General features: G+C 43.9%; 1 protein-coding gene and 1 long non-coding RNA gene across 8 annotated transcripts in view; both read left to right on the top strand.

Annotated features, from left to right (window-relative positions):
* SH3BP4 (SH3 domain binding protein 4) overlaps positions 1-21,330 on the top strand; it is a 42,340-nt gene that overhangs the window by 12,517 nt on the left and 8,493 nt on the right. For 3 of the 7 annotated variants that reach the window (XM_083472833.1, XM_083472832.1, XM_083472834.1), the window contains 3 exons: positions 2,566-2,674; positions 13,806-14,073; positions 18,689-21,042. In XM_083472833.1, coding sequence (XP_083328959.1) covers positions 13,956-14,073; positions 18,689-21,042 — 2,472 coding nt within the window. In that variant the 5' untranslated portion in view covers positions 2,566-2,674; positions 13,806-13,955. Of the gene's footprint in view, positions 1-2,565; positions 2,675-3,142; positions 3,296-6,053; positions 6,206-13,735; positions 14,074-18,688; positions 21,043-21,330 lie in introns of those variants that run through there. The other 4 variants (XM_083472830.1, XM_083472831.1, XM_083472835.1 and 1 more) reach the window with 3 other exon arrangements.
* LOC310686131 lies at positions 117-1,672 on the top strand. The gene is made up of 3 exons (XR_014515724.1): positions 117-233; positions 676-1,089; positions 1,144-1,672. It is a non-coding gene; the product is annotated as an uncharacterized lncRNA (long non-coding RNA).

Here is a 21,330-nt window from a genome sequence, read left to right on the forward strand (position 1 = left end):
TTAACTCTGTCAGTACAAGAGGCTTCTCTTAAGCCTTCCTTTAATTCAAAGTGTATTTGACATATGGTGCCTATTATTTATTTATTTCATAAAATTCATAACCACTTGATTGGGAAAAAAACCTTTCAAAGTGGTTTTCAAAAGATAAAACAGTCAAATCAAGAAAAAAATTATAACCTCACTTTAAAACATACAAAAGTGAAAATGCTAAAACAGATTTAAATTTTATTATTGTTATTATTATTATTATTATTATTATTATTATTATTATTATTATTATTATTGTATTTATTATTTATTATTTATTATTTATTATTTATTATTTATTATTTATTATTTATTATTTATTATTTATTAATAATAAATAATGGGCGGCTTCCACTCTGGGCGGCTTCCAACTGAATATTAAAAACAGTACAGCATCAAACATTAAAAACTTCCTTAAAGAGGGCTGCCTTCAGATGACTTTTAAAAGTAAAATAGTTGTTTATTGCTTTGACATCTGCTGGGAGGGCGTTCCATAGGGCAGGCGCCACTACCGAGAAGGCCCTCTGCCTGGTTCCCTGTAACCTTACTTCTTGCATTGAGGGAACCGCCAGAAGGCCCTCGGCGCTGGATCTCAGTGGGCTGAACGATGGGGATGGAGACGCTCCTTCAGGAGACGCTCACATTCAGTTCCTAAGCATCTGGGTAGGCTTGTCTAAACAGGAATATTTTAGTAGGTACCAAAAGGAGTGCAGTGAAGGCCCCTGCTTGATTTCAGTAGCCAGGGAGTTCCAAAGTGCAGGTGCTGCCACACTAAACAGCCGAGCAGAACGGGTATTTTGTGGCACTTGCAGTAGTGCCAATTCTGTTGAAGTGGTCATGTGGGCATGTGTAGGGTAAGGCGACCTTGTTAGGGGCTCTATATACTAAGAGTAACACTTTGAACCCGGCCCAGTAGCAAATAAACAACCAGTTCAGACCTCTGAGCCTCACTCCTGTCAGCAATTGTGCCGCAGCATTCTGCGCTAACTGCAGCTTCCAGATCAAGCACAAGGGAAGCCCTACATAGAGCACATTGCAGTAATCCAACTGCAATGAACTACTGTGATCCAGGAATGGCTGCAGCTGTCGAACCAGCCACAGCTCATTTGGTTAGAGCATGGTTCTGATAACGCCAAGGTCATGGGTTTCATCCGCATATGGGTGCATATTTCTTCATCCCAGGGGGTGGACTAGATGGTCCAGGGACCCTTCCAACTTTATGATTCTTTGATTAGGCCCACCTTTTAAATATGCCGTTTATAGCTCTTCCTCTTCATTGTGTGACTGTGCTGTTTTGGGATTGCTTGACTTCACAATAGTACAAATCCTGCCAAACATTCTGTTTTGTTCTGTTAAAGTCAGTCTTGGAAGACGATAAGCAGCCCAGCTGCATATGAACAGCAATGCTTTTTAAAATATTCGTCATAATTTCCAAAATTTCTAAGAAGTAAAACAGAAACGCAAATGACTGTACACAGAGTAGGCAAGAAAATGAGTGTTGCATTTGGCAGCATGATACAGACAAAAGTGGAACCATTTTTAGCTCCCACGGATTGAAATCAGGGGTTGAAGTTAGCTTCTTATGAAACTTGCCAGGATTTGTTTTAAACCAGGATCTTGAGTTCATATGTTAATATTCGCACACACACACTTTGTTGCTTTCAAACAAGAACAAAAAAAATTACAGGCACTTGGCAGTGTAAAAACATTGCTGGGAATAAGCACATTACATCATAAATTCATTTGGGATGTAAATCAGTGTCCAGACTTGTCTCTCCATGTGTGGCTAGTGGTTGTTGCCTCTGTTTCAATGAATGGAATAAAAGGATACCAAATAATGGAAATAGCCTGTTTTGTGCTTTTCTAAGATGACAAGTTTATTTTTCAGCTAAGCAAGAGCCCAAACTCGACCATGGGTTCAGGAAAAGTCCCTGCAATACGTCCCACTTCTAGGCGCAACACTTTCCCAATGTTAACATTAAGTAGCCAGGGAGAATCTTGAAAAGTGAAGCTAACTGCAAAAGTTGTTCTTTTAGCCACTGGTGGAGGAGGAAGGTGGAGCACGATAGTCCAATGGCGCTTTGTTCGGGCACAGTTTAGCTCTGTGTGCAATCCTCTTTGCAATGTTATCACCCCATGTTATAAATAAGGTCTGGGTCTGATAGATAGAGAGAGGTATGTATGGTTATAGTGAGGTTTGAACTAGTGGCGTTCTATTTCTTGGTAAAACATCTTTTCTGTCTGTTGGTCTAAGACAGAACAAAGAAATTGAGCTTGCCAGTAATGCAACCCAAAACTGAGCAAAACATCACAAGGGCATCCAATAGGATTTAAACAACAGCTTGCTCATGTGGTGAGATTAAATGTGACCAGTTGTGAGTGGGAAAGCAGAACTAGGAAGAGGTGATGGGAGCACTGGAAGTTGTGCTCATCTCATGGCAGGCTGCAGACTTTGCTTCTGGTGTAACAGTGGCTTGGTAGGAAGAACCTTCTGCTGAAACTGTTCAAGGCTATGCAGTGTGTCACTTCTCTACTTAGACAGAAATACCCATCTACTAGTTGGAGGAGCCAAAGCAGCAACTTCCAGGTCCAGCCTCTCTATGCTGTTGGCCTTCTCTTCCAATTTTGTGGTCACTTGGGAAAGGGGGTGAGTATATCTTTGAGGACTGGAAGAGCTTGTCATGTAGCCAGCACATTAATTCTGCAGGAAATAGCATGGTCAAATCAACACAAACCTGGCAGATTTCATGCTGTGTGTGTGTGTGTGTGTGTGTGTGTGTGTGTGTGTGTTTTATAATTATGGTCATGCAAACATGCATCCTCATAATTGCACAAAGGGACTTGGTGGATCCAGGCCTTTTATTGACTGTATGATTCTGCTAGATGAGTGCATAAGCAAATACTACCAACAATTAAACTTTCAACATTGATAAATGGATTTTGTTGCTCTGCTTCAATGGCTCTATCAGAAACAAGAGCTACGAGTATGATTGGCTCGCACAGATTGTGGATATGCAGCATTTATTCCATGAACTGCTAGGTTGTAAACAATACTCTCACCCCCCACCCCCCTTCTTTTCTTCATTGACGTTCTCTGACCTGTGTCAACTAGCAGAATACAGTGAATCAGGAATGGCAAAAGAGCTTTGATGAAGCTTGGGCCAGAGGTTTCTCTTGAAGAATCTGAAGCCATAAAACAAGCTTCTACGGCCCTAGCTTTACACCCTGCATGGCTTTCAGTCCCTGAGATATAGCTACCATATTTTTCGCCCTATAGGGCGCACTGGCCCATAGGGCACACTTATTTTTTTTGGGGGGGGGAAATAAAGAAAAAAAAATTCCCCCTCCAAGCCCCAAAGAGTAAAGAAGCCATGACAGCGAGCGAGATGGATCCCGCTCGCTGTCCAGGCATCGTTTTTAGCCTCGGGGCTGGGGGTCCGGGAGTGAAGGCGAGGTTGCGCAACCTCGCCATCGCTCCCAGGGCTGGGGGCGGGAGAAGCCCAAGCTTCCCCAGCTCCCAGAACAGGCTGCTATCCGAAGCCTTGGGAGTCTGGCGGGAACTCCCGCCGGGCTCTCCAGGCTTGTAGATATCTGCCCGAAGCCTGGGGCGCCCCCCGCTGCACTCCCCGGGTTTTGGGTTGCAGGCTGCTGTCCGCAAGCCTTGGGAGCCCGGCGGGAACTCCCGCTGGGCTCCCAAGGCCTGCGGAGAGCTTCCCAAAGCCCGGGGTGCGCCCTGCTGCGCTCCTCAGGTTTCGGGCTGCAGGCTGCTGTCCGCAAGCCTTGGGAACTCCCGCCGGGCTCCCAAGGCTTGCAGATAGCTTCCTGAAGCCTGGAGAGCGAGAGGGGTCGGTGCGCACCGACCCCTCTCACTCTCCAGGCTTCAGCGAAAGCCTGCATTCGCTCCATAGGACGCACACACATTTCTCCTTCACTAATGAGCTATCTTGTCTAGATGTGTCTTGTGTCAAATCCAGTACAGTATGTAAAAGATTTGTAGCCTGTTAAAGAAAGGTTGTAGTTGAGCAAAGACATTCTGGGAGGTTAAAGATTTTTCAGCGGAGCAAGTTTTTGTGTTTTTACCACTTCATTGCTTGGTATCTGACTGGCTGCTATTTTTTCTGCCGATTGAGACATTGGCATTGCAACTCTGCATTGCCCATGGCTCTCCTTCACCAAGCAATGCTCCCTAGCAATCTTACAATGGCACTTTGTGCATGGAGCCAGCTGCACAGTTGAACAGAGTACAGTTGCATAAGCAGTGTTGAGAAGCTTGTGAAAGAGCTCCCAGATGATATTGGGTCCAGTGAGAGTGCTTCTCCATTTACTCCCATCTATCTGTGGAAGAAATGAATGACAGACTAAGAAATCCAGGGCAGTAAAGGAGAATAGAAAAAGTATTTTACTCAATAGAAAACTGCTTGGTCTGGAATTTTGTTCTCCACTGAGAGTAAAATGGGGCTAGCCAAAGATGTAACATCTCTTATTTCTGGGAGCCTGTGAACCTTCCCTAAATTTGTGGTAAAAAGTGAGTGTAATCCTTCAGAGTATTTTGGCAACGAACAAATTAGCACAGAATCTCTATAAAATGTGCGCTTAAAAGTCAGTTTTTAGCCTGGCAGCATCAGCAGCATTGGTGGTTGCTAGTAGGCCTTAGTACTTAGAATCATAGAGTTGGAAGAGACCACAAGGGCCATCGAGTCCAACCCCCTGCCAAGCAGGAAACACCATCAGAGCACTCCTGACATATGGTTGTCAAGCCTCTGCTTAAAGACCTCCAAAGAAGGAGACTCCACCACACTCCTTGGCAGCAAATTCCACTCTCGAACAGCTCTTACTGTCAGGAAGTTCTTCCTAATGTTTAGCTGGAATCTTCTTTCTTGTAGTTTGGATCCATTGCTCCGTGTCCGCTTCTCTGGAGCAGCAGAAAACAACCTTTCTCCCTCCTCTATGTGACATCCTTTTATATATTTGAACATGGCTATCATATCACCCCTTAACCTCCTCTTCTCCAGGCTACTTGACTGATCCCGCCACAGAACTTGAAGTACGCCTGTAGCATCATTTCAACAGTTTCCGTGTGGCAACTACACATGGAGTTATACAGAACTGTTAAGTCTTGAGTCAAAGTGACAATAAAACATTTGGTAGCTGCAGTAGCTTGTCTCGCCATGTTGCAGGGATGATTGAAGTAGCAGATGTGAAGGCAGAGGAACACCCTTAATGACAAGACACTGATGACCCCTTTTACTGTGTTGCATAGTCCTGTTTACTGTTGCACTCCCCATGTGTTTACTGTAATTCTTCAAAGCCTGTGTGCTGTGTACTGTAGCTCAGTCTCCTACTTGTCACTGGGATGAATGAGCAATATGCTCTCTATCCTATGGTCTTCCTTGGTAGCAATGTTTGTGTATGTGTGCCTGTTCCACCAGGATCTGAACAAGCAGGATTTCAAACCAGTTCAACTCGGTTAAATTTCAGAGGAAAAGCAGTTTTAAAGGGTTAGAACAGGGTGCTGATACAGGCCCCCTGCATATTCCTGCATCGCAGGGGGTCCAACTAGATGACCCTCACGGTCCCTTCCAACTCTGATTCTATGAAATGCAGTTGTAAAGGGACTAGACTGAAGCAGAAGGGGGGGATGAGTTAGTTTTCTTGTTGGAGTATACTCCTCATGAAGAAAACTAACACAATCAGTATCATTCTATCATTTATTCAATTTGTATCCTGCTCCTAAAGGAGCCCGGGATGTGGAGGACACACGAATCTGCATCTTCTCTGAAATACTGCATCATACCAAAGAGACCCAATTCACATTGCACAAGCTGCAATCAGAATTGACTCAGCTTTTTCCTGGCAATGTTTTGCTAGTTAAAGGAAAACCATTTGTTACTGCAAGAATTTGAGATAATATGTAATGGCCTTTTCAACCATTGCTTAAAAGTGTTGAAATCTGTATCCAAAGTTCCCAGTCTTGTGACCTGGCTTGCTGCCTCAGCTTGTCTGGAACACTCTTTCAGTCAGGAAACTTCCCAAAGACTCACAAATTTCCTTGGGAAACTTTACTGTTGCTCTGATTAACTGCACCTGAGAGACCTGCAGGACTGTAAAGCATTCCTACATTGCTGGAGTCCTAGACCTTCGACTAATTAAACGGTCTGTGGCCTTGAAAACTGTGGAGGTATTGTTTTTGTTTGCTATTATGGCATGCGTTTTGTGTTTTTACATTGAAAATCACCCTGTGATCTTCAGATGTATAGAAGTTTAATAAATGATAATGGTAATGTGCAAGGTTTCCGGTTCAATACTTGTCACCCCCAGTTAGAAAGTTCCCAAACACTGCCTGAGACTTTGGTGGGCCAGGGCCAGTCGGAGAGATGTCCTTGTTTAGATGGGCCAGTCCTAAGTCTGCTTCCTAAACAGAACCCTCTACTTTTGCACTGAATGAAGCTCTTGTGCATTTCTGGAAGGGAAAAGGAGTCTCCTCTTCTTTATAGGACCAGGTTGTCATCTGACAATTGATAACTGCAAGCTCTACACAAGAGTAGTGGCCACTTTATGACACCACGATGAACCATTTCTCTTTTTTCTTTAAATTCTGTGGTGTTCTGAGTAAGGGTTTCTTCTGAGTGCTTCCTTGCAAGAGTCTTATCTTTGTCTTGTGATGACACACATTTTATGTCAGCAGTGCCGGAAAGTAAATATTTTCTTCTCAAGCTCATTACCTCCAACATTTGTTTAAAAAGATTGACTCCTTTTGATATTTATTTGATGTAAATGTTCTTCTAAATAAACTTTCTTTTAGGATTCTTTGGCTGATCCTAATAGTGGAATTTCCAAATGATGGGCTTTTGGATTTTTCTGCACCCAGCTCTCTCTGTTTCTTGTATGCCACATCAGTATGACCTGTTAGGCTTCAGACCACACTATCCTGTTTGTTTGTTTTTTATAAGATATTTATTAAGATTTAAAAAAAAAAACTTTACAAAAGAAAAAGAAAAAAGAAAAATACAAAATAAAAATAGTTAAAAAACAGTTCAATCTCTCCATCACATATTTTTCATTTGCTTATTTCCCGGACCTCCTCACGCCTTCCTTTTCTGTATTCCAGTTCCAATTGTTAATTCAGCAAATCCCTCCCCTCTTCATTCATCTTAATCTTCAATTTTTAAATATTACAACATTAATTTTTTTTACCTATTAATAACCATTTTCTCATATTCCCTTATAGCATTACAGCAAAAGACCACTTAGTTTCTATCACACTATCCTGTTTGATGCTGTTGTCTGATCAGTTTGCTTGATGTTCTGCCGAAATGTAAGGAAAGGATTCTAATATGACTGGCAACTACCTCAACAAAAGGCAGTGGTCTGGGATGCATGGGCTCAGGAGAGTTTGTTGCATTATGTTGTCCTGTCTTAAAATACATAGAGTCGTGGGATTGTAGAGTTGGAAGGGGCCTCAGGGTCATCTAGTCCAACCCCTGCAATGCATGTCAACCCATCTATCTTTCTCAACAGAATGTTGTTTCTGAGGACAGTCACCCAATTTAAGATGAGAACTCTAACCCCTGCCCCTTCAGAGTATTATAGTTATTGACATTCACCATTAAGGATAATCTGTTGTAGTATAATGGATTATTAACTATGTCTCAGATCTCCCCTCTAGCCACAAACTCAGCAGGTGCCAAGTGGCCTTCAATCTGACACCTTACGTGTCTGAATCTTATTTGCACATTTAATAATATCCCAGGCAAGATTTAATAACTGTAATTTAATTAATGCGGCTGATTAAGAACAGTACCTGACTAAAACGCTGATCTATTTTTCTTCACCCTGTGCTGTGTGATCCCTGTACCAGTTCATATCAGGCCATGGCCAAGAGCAAAATGTGTACAAGTGGTGCAAATTCTGTGTTGTTTCAATATATATCAACTGCTGTGGGGGGAGCTAGTTATGCAGTTAGAGCTGTAAGAATGCCGTTTTCCTTCCCGCTACAGCAGTACCTACCGTATTTTTCACTCTATAACACGCACCCAACCATAACACGCATGTAGTTTTTAGAGGAGGAAAATCCGTAGGCATGCCACCCGTAGGCATTCCCTCCATAACACGCACAGACATTTACCCTTACTTTCTAGGAGGAAAAAAGTGAGTGTTATGGTGCAAAAAATACGGTATTTATTGACTTGCACTGGCATGCTTTCGAACTGCTAGGTTGGCAGAAGCCGGGACACAGCGACGGGAGCTCACCCCGTCGCACAGATTCGAACCTTACCTTTTACCCTTTAGTAAATAGCTCTTTACAAAGACTAATCCATTCTCATTTCATATCCATCACAGTCAGCTGTGTCATTAATGGGAGTAATCCGTGTTTTGGTTTGTTCTGGCTTAGCTTTCTCTGTAGATGAGACTTGGACTGCTCTTTGCAGCGAAACTGTTTAGCCTTATTGTGCCAGCGCAGAGGCAAAGAGCGGCTCTGGCTCCCTGCTACCCACAGTTAAGAGATGGGGGGCCAAGGGCTATACTCTTGTTTCTCTGGTGCTGCCACAGTAACAGGCATCTCTGCCATGTGAGTGAATTTGTGAAGCGTGCAGAGCAGGGGTCTGCAACCTTTAAGACAAAAAGAGCCACTTGGACCCATTTCCGAAGGAAAAAAAAACTGGGAGCCGCAAAACTCGTAATTATAAAAATAATTTTTTTGTCACTTTTTTATTATTTCTTTTATTATTATTTATTATTATTATTTCTTTTATTATTCCTTACAATGTAGCGGGCGGGCGGGCGGGAAGGTGACGTCGGGATGGTGTGTGACTAACGCACGCACCGCCCCCATGCGACGTCACAGCTAGTACAGCGCCCGCCACAGTGGGGAGTGTTGGGGCGCACAATGCGCCTCCTCCCCTCGCTAGTATCCACCCCAGAGCCGCGGCAAAGGTGTAAAAGAGCCACATGCGGCTCCGGAGCCGCGGGTTGCAGACCCCTGGTGTAGAGTCAGCTTCCATTTGGGTGTTTGGGAAACACCATGCAATGAACTTTGACAGGTGTCAGTCACCCGACATCATTGACACCACATGATTGACAAATGTGTTGTCCCACCCACCTGTCAAAACTGATCTACAGGGTGCAATGAGATAAGGATATGTTTTTTCCAAACCAACCCCCCCCCCCCGCACATGGGTTTTACTTCCTCCCCCTTCTTAGTTATTTGCTGAACAGGATTGGGGGGGGGGAGGAAACTGTTCAAAATGACAGTTTTAAACTGCCCTTCAGGAATCATGAAGCAGTTTCTAGGCAGCTATGGGGTTTAAGGGGTCTCTGCTTCCAGAGCAAAAGTCCCAACCCATCTCATGCTATAAATGAAGCCTTGCTCACTTTTAGAAATGGTCTTCAGGTTGATATGTTGTAGCTTAGCCTTACTGTTTAGCTCTGAAATCTTGATTCTTTTCTACTGTTTTGGTAACAACCAGGGTCCTTTGAAGGCCTCTTGGTGGAGGGTTATTGCTGACGTGCTTCCTCTGCCCTGGACTTCTTGCCTGTCTCAAGCAGAGTACAGTGGTACCTCGGGTTAAGTACTTAATTCGTTCCGGAGCTCCGTTCTTAACCTGAAACTGTTCTGAACCTGAAGCACCACTTTAGCTAATGGGGCCACCTGCTTCCACCACACGATTTCTGTTCTCATCCTGAAGCAAAGTTCTTAACCTCAGGTACTATTTCTGGGTTAGTGGAGTCTGTAACCTGAAGCGTCTGTAACCTGAGGTACCACTGTAACTCTGAAAGGAATGGAGAAGTCCCTGACATTCAGCAGACATAAATCTCTCTTAATTTTTTAACATAAAAATTGAATGATTATCAGTATGTTGAATATTTAATGTGGAAGTCAAAGCTACTGGCTTTAAATTGTTGCACATAAGATCATGGTCCTGCAGCCTGAAACTTGTGGGATGGGCTGCCAAATCTTAATATATATTTTTAATACACACCTGTACTGAGAGGAGAACACCAAGGAAAACTGGAAAATTTTGGGTGGGGAAAGTTTTTTCTAAATCGAAAAACTGGAAATTTGGGGAAAATACAAAACCAGAACCTCTTTATGTGGTAGTTGGTCTTTTAGAATGAGTGATTTATGTATTTTATTAGAGTAGTGGCTTAAAATAATCCTGCTACAAAACTTGAAAACATGGTTTCAAGTTTGCTTCTTTTGAATGCAGCTTGTCAATTCAGATGAAATAAACAGACGGAAAACTCACATCTGAAATGGCAATGTCCAGAAACCAGCAGGAAAACATTTCAGCCTGCCAGGTCACTCTGAAAAAAGGAGCTTTGAAGGGAGACTCCAGCATGAAACTGCTGAATTGCCTTTTGAACAGAAACTCAATTCTAGCACCTGCAACTTGAAATGACAAGATTTTTTATTATCCTTCATGTGTTAATTAGCTTACCAATGCCAGGATGTGTGTCTTAACACCAACACAGCCTTGTTAATCATTGCTGTAACTTGCTTTTACATAATTATTATTTTCTGTCCTTTTTGTTTTCTTCTGACGTCAACTCCATTTCTTCCTTCCCCCATATTCATGCAAGCACTGTGTTTGCATCTATGCCTGCCAATTTATTGCAGTCTGCAGATGAGGACCAGGCCATGTGAAAAATAAATGTGAGATTTTAGCTGCAGTTCATTCATTATCAGCTTTGTATTTTTGCAGGGGTGAAACTGGGCTTTCTTTCACCCTGACACACACCTGTGCGGACACACCCACCCCTCAACACATTTGTTCTTAAAGGTGCATATTGCATAAAAAGTAGGCAATATATTGTTTGACATCATGTCTGTTATTATGGCATGGGCAGCTTTCAGAGGCTTCAGCTGAACTCAAGATTTGCACTCTAAGGTTTAGAAATATTAAGAAAAACTTTTGCCATAAATTTTGAAGCTTAAAAGTTTCCCCATGTTTAACTTGTCTTTAAAAGTAACATCCTGACCTCCGCAGCCTAAAACATGGCCAGTTCTGAGAAAGGAGGGGAAAAAGGGTGTGCTAATGTTTGTTGTTTGAAAGAGGCTGGGGAAAAGTTAGTATCTCCAAATAATAAGAGAGAGAGAGAGAGAGAGAGAGAGAGAGAGTAGATCTCCTCAGAGAGTAATAGCTCATTTGAGGAATCCTAAGAACTCTTATGACTGTATGACCAAAGAGAAAATGACCGTCCCTTCCAATAAAAGTAAATTGTTTGTCAAAAGTAGAGCTTCCTTGTACAGCAATTGTCTATCTGAGGTTGGGTTTTGACTTGGATTTATTTAGGCAAAGGATCATTAAAAGGCTGTATTTCCATAAGATCAACCAAGACCTTCTGGTTCCCATTTAAAATGTTTTGGGGTTTGTTTGTTTTTCTATATCTTTGAGGATTCCTTTTAATTTTATTTTTGTTTGATTAGTCATTTCAGGAGATGATGCTTTCCTACGTATTAAAAAATAAAGTTTTTTAAAAAAACATTTAAAGGAAGCCATCTCTCCCATTCTTATTTCAGGCATCGTGATATATTTGTATATCACGATGTTTAGCTGGTGATATATTGCCGTGTTGAAAACCAGATATCACCCAGCCCTAGTTGGCACTTTGCAAAATAAACTGGAAACATCAGCAAACTATTAATAAAACAAACCCCTGGTCTTGGAACGGAGGGAGACCCTGTGCGTGTGGGAGGCATCTTCACTCTCATGATAGTGTAAGGAACTCCAACTGAACCCAAAGATGTTCCCCAGTTTACGCAGAAGCTTCTGCACGCAAAGGCAGGAGGACGACTGCTGTGGAATTTCCCTGCCCAATAGCAATAGTTTAATGGTGCCAGCATGCCTTTAATAGCACTGACCAGTGCTTCTTCGCTTCTGCTTGCAATTCTTTGGATCCAACTCGTTACCTTTAGTCATTAATACGCATCTAATGTCATTGTTGAGGGATGCGGGTGGTGCTGTGGTCTAAACCACAGAGCCTAGGGCTTGCCGATCAGAAGGTCGGCGGTTCGAATCCCCACGACGGGGTGAGCTCCCGTTGGTCGGCCCCTGCTCCTGCCCACCTAGCAGTTCGAAAGTACGTCAAAGTGCAAGTAGATAAATAGGTACTGCTCTGGCAGGAAGGTAAACAGCGTTTCCGTGCACTGCTCTGGTTCACCAGAAGCGGCTTAGTCATGCTGGCCACATGACCCGGAAGTTGTACGCCAGCTCCCTTGGCCAATAAAGCGAGATGAGTACCGCAACCCCAGAGTCGTCTGCGACTGGACCTAATGGTCAGGGGTCCCTTTACCTTTAATGTCATTGTTACTTAACTGAAACAGGAGTTGAATGTTCCTATTCATAAACAAGGACTTAAGTGGAATAATTTTTGTTAAGATTGCTGGTAGTGGTTAAAGGTTTTGACCAGGGGCATCATCACAGCAGTTACTAGGCATAAAAGTAATTGTCGCTACATTTTATGCACCTGTTGGTACTAGGATGCTAAATGTGGGAAACATTTATGGAGAGCAGTCAAGCACTCTGGCTGAGAAGCACTGGTAGAATAACTACTTTGGGAGTGGCTGTCCACTTGGCTACATAGCTGGTTAACTGTTCACACCCTGGACAAGTTGCTGGAAAATGTGACCATCTATATTTCCTTGTGTTTTCACCTGATGAATTGCATTTCTCCTTTGGATTTTATCTATGCTAAATCTGAGCAGTGGTCCAAGCCAAATTGCTGGAAAGACTGATTCAGTAGTGTGAAAAGTATGTGAATTCATGAGAATCTTGCGGGACACCCCAAAGAAATATATCCCATTGCTGGGCTGCTTATTTTGAACTAGAAGAAGAGTTTGGAAAAAGAGTTTGGATTTGATATCCCGCCTTTCACTCCCCTTCAGGAGTCTCAAAGCGGCTAACATTCTCCTTTCCCTTCCTCCCCCACAACAAACACTCTGTGAGGTGAGTGGGGCTGAGAGACTTCACAGAAGTGTGACTGGCCCAAGGTCACCCAGCAGCTGCATGTGGAGGAGCGGAGACGCGAACCCGGTTTCCCAGATTACGTGACTACCGCTCTTAACCACTACACCACACTGGCTCTCCTGGCTAGGATTCTTCACATACTGTAGTATACCGGAGGTAGAGTACGGAGAAGGTCCTTCTCTAAGGAGGAGATCTCTGTGTCAGCATAACTTAGATTCTTGTAGCCCAAACTTACTCTGCTTAGACGGTAGTTCAGTGCAGTCCTGGCCATGTTGAGCACCAGCCAGCATGATCAGTGGTCAAGGATGAGAGGTGTGGAAGGCCAGCAAGTTCTGGAGGGCTACAGGTTTATAGATTGTTCTACCCTGGCCAAAAGAAAACAGATTGACTAGGAACCATTATGTTGCTTTGGAAAGGTATACTGGTCAAAACTGAAGTCTGCCTCTGGTCATACTGGATATATATGGGACAGAAAACCTTCTATACTAGAGTGACTTGAGCAGGTGTTGTAAAGAAACTTACCCCTCCTTCAACATATTTTAAAGTAAGTAATATGGTACTTTGCAGTGGGGAAACAGGATCCTATAGCCCCCTCCCAGCTTTTGCCTGATGGCTGCATGAATAGCCAAAAGTAGATTATTTGAGTTTCCCCCACCATTTGTTGTAGTAAAATAATACACTCAGATGTGTTTTTCATACTATAAACTTTAGAGGGAAATTGGAGCAGTTTTCTACAACAGACTTTCATGTCAAAGTTGGAAATGCTTAAGAGAAACCATGTTGTAACTCTTCCACTCTTTTTCTTTTCAGATTTGTCTCAAGTTGTAAAAAAAACACACCCCCCAAAAGACAAAGAGCACCCTAAACGCACTGGTAGCTTAAAGCTTCTGAAGAAAAATGGCACAACTCTTGTAGAGAAGATGGCCCACTAGATTCTCAGGGAAGGGCACAAATCTCAAGATGGCGGCCCAGAGGATTCGTGCTGCCAATGCCAGCGGGCTCCCCCGGTGCAGATCTGAGGGGACGCTGATTGACCTGAGTGAAGAATTTTCTGAAACCAGCTTCAGTTCCGTCAAAGGTGAGAGGGTTTTTTGTACGTAAGTTGGAGCACCAAAACTGAAGTGCCTACAAGAGAAGGGAGTCTCTATGCACCATCACAGTAAAGTCACCAAACTAACTCACTAGTCACCAGTCTTTTCAGACCAGTGGGCATATTTCAAATTGTGAGAGAGCACTGGCAGCACCAGTCACAAACTAGCATGGTAGCATGGCTACCATGGGGAGCATTACATAACCCCAAATCAGAAAGACAGCCAGCCCGGACAACCTTCTGCCTACCATGGGAAGTCAGCTACATCCTGCTGGTCCTGATTGCGGAGATCAGACAGTGTTGATTTTGCGCATGAACACCCACCGATGCTGTGTAACGGCAACAGGGAGCATTCCACAGTACCTGGAAAAACGTGCAAGGCAGCCACACCATATTAACTCTCATTTCATAGAAATTGCTTAGTAGGTTTCTGTGCATTTTGTCCCATAACTTTCTGGAAGGACTAGACACTTCTTTTTTCTTTTTTAAAAAACGAAAGCTTAAGAGTTTGGGACCCTTCCCAAGGAGCAGCAGTGGAAATCTTCAGCGGGGTTGGTGACCCCTGCCCTAGCTCATGCTTTTTGCTCTTGTAGCTTTGTCTTCCAGATGTGCAGCAGGCAAAGCATGGTGGGTGGGATAAGTGAAAAAGCCCTGTTCTGGTCACTACAAGCCATTTAGCATAAGCTAACTCACAGTTTCTGACTCTGATTTGCCAGACTATTGGAAGCAGTGGCGTAGCGTGGGTTGTCAGCACCCGGGGCAAGGCAAGTAATTTGCGCCCCCTAACCCATGGATTTGCGCCCCCTAACCCGTGGATTTGCGCCCCCTAACCCTAACCCCCAGATGTTGCGCCCGGTGCGGCCGGCCCCCCCCTGCACCCCCCACACTACGCCACTGATTGGAAGTAATAGTTTGTCAATCACACACCACACCAAACCATAGTTACGCTTCCTTAACTGTGATTTGATGCATTGTCTGAATTGTGCCTTAAAGTGTCACATGATCCTGTTTCTTGATCATGTTACTTACTACTTACATAATACTTCAAAATATTGTTTTGGAATGAAAAGATTTCTGCATAAATGCTCTTCTAAAAAGTTTTCCGAGAGTTAATACCTTATGTTTAGAATAAGTAAGTGTGGCATGGCTTGAAGGAGAAATTTCAGGAGCATCAGCACATTTAGCAGAATTTTAAAATTCCTCATAGGAAATGCTATGGCGGGCAGATGAAAGTATTGTGTATTGTTTCAGCAGCTATATTTGCTGCATGATTCTGCTTTGGAATTCAGTCAGTGGATACAAGATTGAGATTGACTTAATGGTTACCGAAAAGAACCTTGATCCAGAGATGGAAAACTTTGCTTTAGTGAAGCGGCTTTCCTTAGCCACCTGTCCCTGGGGTGGGCAGAGGTGGGCTCTGCTACTGTGTTCGCTTTGTCTTCCCCTCTATCCACAAGAGTGGAAAGAGGATGAACAACTTCACATTACCAGGAGAAGAGATCATCCTGGCATCCTCCGTCACGCAGCATGAAGCACTTGCTGTGTGCTTTAAATGTCTCCAGCACAAAATACACTTTTTTAGCCCCCCCTGCATTTGCCCCATTAGTGATAAGGCTCCATCTGCAAAACCTGCTGCTTCGCGTATGTGCAGTCCCCAAGACCTAATTCTCACTGAGGCTGCGCCATTTTAGAGTACAGGGCAGGGCTTTCGTGATGACTGAATATTCTGCTGTACAAAAAGGACCTGAAGAAGCAGCAGACGGGCATCTCTTTGAGAGACCAGTTTCAGAGACTGCAGTAAAACTCTTTGGTTGGTTGCTATCTGCCTGACTTCAGGAGCAGGGGGGCTGGAGAAGACAGCCTGGTCTCATAATATGGGAAAGGTGAGCCTTCACTCATCCGGGTCACAAACCATTAGAGATTTATGAACACAATCTTTCCATTATGCCTGAGAAAATACTGGCAATCAGTGTAGTTGTTCACCTTTTTCACCAGCCAGGTTTTTCTGATGGGGATGGGGTGGTAAACAGCTGTTTTGTCTATACTGTCAGTGATTATTAACCTACAGGAAGTAGTAATATGCTAAGATTTTTGCCTTAGGAAGAGGCATTTCCTTTTCATCTACCAACGCCTGAAGCACATTTGGTAGGAATGCAAAAGAGGGTCAGTGGCTGCTCCAAACTCTGGAACCCCTTACCCAGAGAAGCCTGGCTAGCTCCTTCTCTGATAATGTTCTGCTGACAACAGATGGGCATTTTTATTTAAACAGAGTGCAGGCCTCTTAACTGGTTTTGATTTTTACTGGTGCCCTGCAAGCTTTGGTTTTTTTAAAATTATTATTATTATGATTACCACCTTCTATACCACCTGAGGGATGCGGGTGGTGCTGTGGGTTAAACCACAGAGCATAGGGCTTGCCGATCAGAAGGTCGGCGGTTCAAATCCCCATGATGGGGTGAGCTCCCGTTGCTCCGTCCCTGCTCCTGCCAACCTAGCAGTTCGAAAGCATGTCAAAGTGCAAGTAGATAAATAGGTCCCGCTCCGGCGGGAAGGTAAATGGCGTTTCCGTGCGCTGCTCTGGTTCGCCAGAAGTGACTTAGTCCTGCTGGCCACATGACCCGGAAGCTGTACGCTGGCTCCCTCGGCCAATAAAGCGAGATGAGCGCCGCAACCCCAGAGTCGTCCGCGACTGGACCTAATGGTCAGGGGTCCCTTTACCTTTACCTTTATACCACCTGAGGATCGCCAGGCAGTTTACAATATAAAAGTACAAAAATGCATAACATAGTAACAAACAGAAAAGACAGTGCCCCCCCATATATGTCCCCCCCCAATGTCTGAGTGGGTATCCAAACAAAGTTGGTGTTTATATGAAGTTTGTTCAATTCCAGCAAGGGCATTAAGGCCTTCAAAGCATTGCATAATAGATGTTGAACATTTATCCTTCCATGCCTGGAGCGGAGAGTGTGTGTGATCCTACACATGTGCATAAGTGAGCATTAGGATGCTATTTATGTGGCTTCCCGAAGCCAGCACACTGCATGGGCATGCAAGGATTGACATATGTACAGGGTCATCACACACAATGCTCTTTAAGCCAGCAATACTTTTAATTCTACCATGAGGAGCCTTCTGTATAGGATGTGATGTGTGAATTGGCCTTAAGTTCTGGTTTTCTTTGAAACTGGACCCTACATTCAGCCACATATGAGAGTGTTTCCTTGCTGATTTATTGCGTTGTGTCTGTATTGTTGTGGTTGGCCACCTTGAATGTTATCTGGTGGAAAGTTGGGATAGAGATTTAATATATAAACAGATGTGGACATTTGGACTGGGTGACTTTAGGGTTCCTTTAGGCCCTAAGATTAATGCGCTGTCTCCTTTAATATGCTCAGACGGTGATTATCCAGTAACCCAGATTTGTGTGCATTAAGACCTCTAAGCTTCTCAGCCGCAGATTAGTATCTTCATTTCTCCCTACTCATTTACATCAGCTCTGCTTTGGTTTGCCCTGCTCAGCAGTTATCTTCCTTAAGAATAATGGATGCAAAGCATTCCTTAAGTGTGGCTTTCCCCCTTGTCTAAGTTACCTTGAAGCATTTACGTTCTTATCACGCAGCAGCTTCCTCCCTTGGTACGTGGTGTTCTGAGCCTTCTTCGGCAATGATATAACACTTTGCCTCTTTGCTGTAAGATTTAATTCCACTTAAGATTCAGCAACGTGGAATCTCATATTTTGTTTTTCCTTTGAATTTATTACTGTGAGCCTCTGAGATCAGGCCATCTCACTACTGAATGTGTAAGCCTTCCTGCATGGACAAATTATCTTCCATGACTTGGATAAAATTTGCACTACCATTAAGACTCTGTTAACTCTTTCCAACCTGGAGCAACCTGCATTTCAGTACTGGAGAATGTGAAAGAATGTGAAAGTGGATGGGTCCCTCAGGTTTCTGCCAGACCTTCACCTATGCAGCTGTTTGTTTAGATTTGGCTCTTGCTAGCCTGGAATTGGATTTGCAAGTTAATGAGGCAGTTGTTTAAAAAAATAACTATCTGATACAGGAGTAACCTGATACTTGCAAATGCTTGTACAACAAATACTCGTTAAAGCCTTGTATAACAAAGCTGAATCAGTTCGTGGCCAATGTCATTCTCAATCAACTTCTTTTTCCATTGTTGTGTTCCACTGCCCACATTTAGCACAGCGTCTCCTTGTGGATCTAGTGATGAATTTGCCCACACATTAATCTCCAAATCTGCAAGTAGTTAACTCAGCCATATCACACCCTTTCCCCAATAGAGATTTACAGTGCAATGTATGCACGTCTATTCATGTATACTCAGAAATGAGCCCTACTGAGTTCAACAAGGCTTACTCCTAGGTAAACTTGGTATAAGATTGCAGCCTTAGTCTCTAATAATGCAGAATCCATTAATCTCTTGAAAAATAATGTGTGTGCGCGCTCGCATGTGTGTGTTTATGCATGCAAATATCCTGATTCAGAGTACAAGCAAAAGAGCTACAGTATAATTGTGCAATGCTGGTAGATGGTTGTTATTACCTGCAGTTGCTCACTATGTTCTGCTTTTTGATTTGCAGTGCCTTCTCCTAGTGCCTTGATGATAGACAATCCTACGTCATTTGGAAATGCAAAGGAAGTTGTAGCAATTAAAGACTACTGCCCCAACAATTTCACCACCTTGAAGTTCTCCAAGGGTGACCACCTTTATGTCTTAGATACCTCAGGAGGTGAGTGGTGGTATGCTCACAATACCACAGAGATGGGCTACATCCCAGCCTCCTACGTTCAGCCTGTAAACTACCGGAACTCTTCATTAACGGACAGTGGAATGATAGACCATCTGCTGGAAAGCTCCGATGAGGGAGCCAAAGAGCTTGACCTGCTTGGAGACTGGACAGATTTAAACCTGAGCTTAGCCAAAAACAACCCTTTTATGAATAACATGCAGACTAACCCTTTTCTGAATGGGAATTTGCAGATAATGCCTGATAGGAACAAGGATTGCTCCCACCAAACCACTGTGGATTTGTTGCTGTTTGACACAGGGGTGCCCACCTTTACAGGGTCGAGTTCTGCAACTGACAGCAGTCTAGGTAACCATCTTGATGAGGGTCCATCAATGAATGGATTTGAGTTTGAGCAGCCAAGCAGGCGGGACAATCCTTTTTTCAGAAGCAAGCGCTCCTACAGTTTATCGGAGCTCTCCGTACTCCAGGCAAAGTCAGAAAACCCAGAATCCTCAGGCTTCTTCACAGGGTTGAAATCTCCTACCCCAGAGGAATTCCAGAGCAGAGAAGACTTCAGAGCTGCATGGCTGAACCATCGAAAATTAGCAAGGTCTTGCCACGACCTGGATCTGTTGGGCCAGAACCCTGGTTGGGGTCAGACGCAACCTGTGGAGACCAACATAGTTTGCAAGCTGGATAGTTCTGGGGGAGCAGTTCAGCTTCCAGACACAAATATTAACATGCGTCTTCCTGAAGGGCATGTGGGTGCTGGCGACACACAACAAATCTCCATGAAGGCTCTCTTGGACCCCCCTCTTGAGCTCAACAGCGACAAATGCAGCACCATCAGCCCTGTGCTGGAGATCAAGCTGAGCAACATGGAAACCAGAACCCCTATCCTGCTGGAGATGAAAATTTCAGCGGAAGTGAAGAATGACCCAGTGAGCAAGAGTTTGGTGGGAGTGCAGTGCCTGCGCAGCGACATGAAGGACGGTCCATACACACCGGTGCGACTTGGCTGTTGCTGTGGAGACACCATCCAGGTTCAACTGGAAAACCTGGAGCCTTGCATGTACATAGCAACTGTGGCCCAGGGACAGAACATTCTATATCCTTACACTGTCTGGGATTACATTAGTAAAAAAATCACAGTTGGAGTCTATGGGCCAAAGCACATACACCCTTCTTTTAAAACTGTGGTGGCCATCTTTGGACATGATTGTGCCCCCAAGACACTGTTGGTGAATGAAGTTACACGTCATGCACATTGTACATCGGCAGTGGCGCTGCAGTTGTGGGGGAAGCACCAGTTCACCTTAGCGAGGCCGCAAGACCTAAAGCTGTGCATGTTTTCAAACATGACTAACTATGAGGTAAGAGCCAGCGACCAGGCCAAGATCGTGAGGGGCTTCCAGATGAAACTGGGCAAAGTCAGCCGCCTCATATTCCCCATCATGTCACATGATCCCAACGAACTGTATGACTTCACCCTGAGAATACAAGTCAAGGATGCTAAGGATGCCATATTGACTCAGTTCTGTGTCCAAACACCACAGCCTCCTCCCAAAAGTGCTATCAGGTCAAATGGGCAGCGAAGGTTCCTGAAAAAAAATGAAGTGGGGAAAATAATCCTGTCTCCTCTTGCAACCACCAGCAAATACCCTGTCTTCCAGGATCGGATAGTGGCAAGCTTAAAATATGGGAAACTACTGAAAACTGTAGTGCGGCAAAACAAAAACCATTATCTCTTGGAATATAAGAAAGGGGATGCCATAGCCTTGCTAAGTGAGGAGAAAATCAAGTTGAAAGGTCAACTCTGGACAAAGGAATGGTACATTGGTTACTATCAGGGTAAAATTGGTCTTGTCCATACCAAAAATGTTTTAGTTGTTGGGAAAGCCAAGCCGAATTATTTCTCTGGGCCCGAGCTCACCACCAGTATGTTGCTGGAGCAAATCCTGCGGCCTTGTAAGTTTCTCACCTATATCTATGCTTCAGTAAGGACTTTGCTCATGGAAAACATTAGCAGCTGGCGTGCGTTTGCAGATGCTCTGGGATACAGCAACTTGCCACTTGTTTTCTTCTGTCGAGCAGAGCTGGACAGTGAGCCAGAATGTGTGGCTTCTGTGCTGGAGAAATTGAAAGAAGACTGTAATAATTCCGACAGTAAGGATAGGAAATCTTTCCAGAAGGAACTGATGTCAGTAAGTATTCTGGTTTTTGGAAGTGTTAAATCAGGAATGGTCACCTGGTTTCCAGCATTCTGTTGTGTTAAGAGCTCCCCTGAACAGGCTGAGGGGAAAATAACTAAGGCCGTGAAAGCTGCTGCTTGTTTCTAGTACAACTGAGCACCAAACCAGCTCTTCTTCACTGTTGCCATATACCGTATTTTTCGCTCTATAAGATGCACCAGACCACAAGACACACCTAGTTTTTGGAGGAGGAAAACAAGAAAAAAAATATTCTGAATCTCAGAAGCCAGAAGAGCAAGA

This window comes from Podarcis liolepis, assembly GCF_965112155.1.
Source record: "Podarcis liolepis genome assembly, chromosome: 1".
NCBI lineage: Eukaryota > Metazoa > Chordata > Lepidosauria > Squamata > Lacertidae > Podarcis > Podarcis liolepis.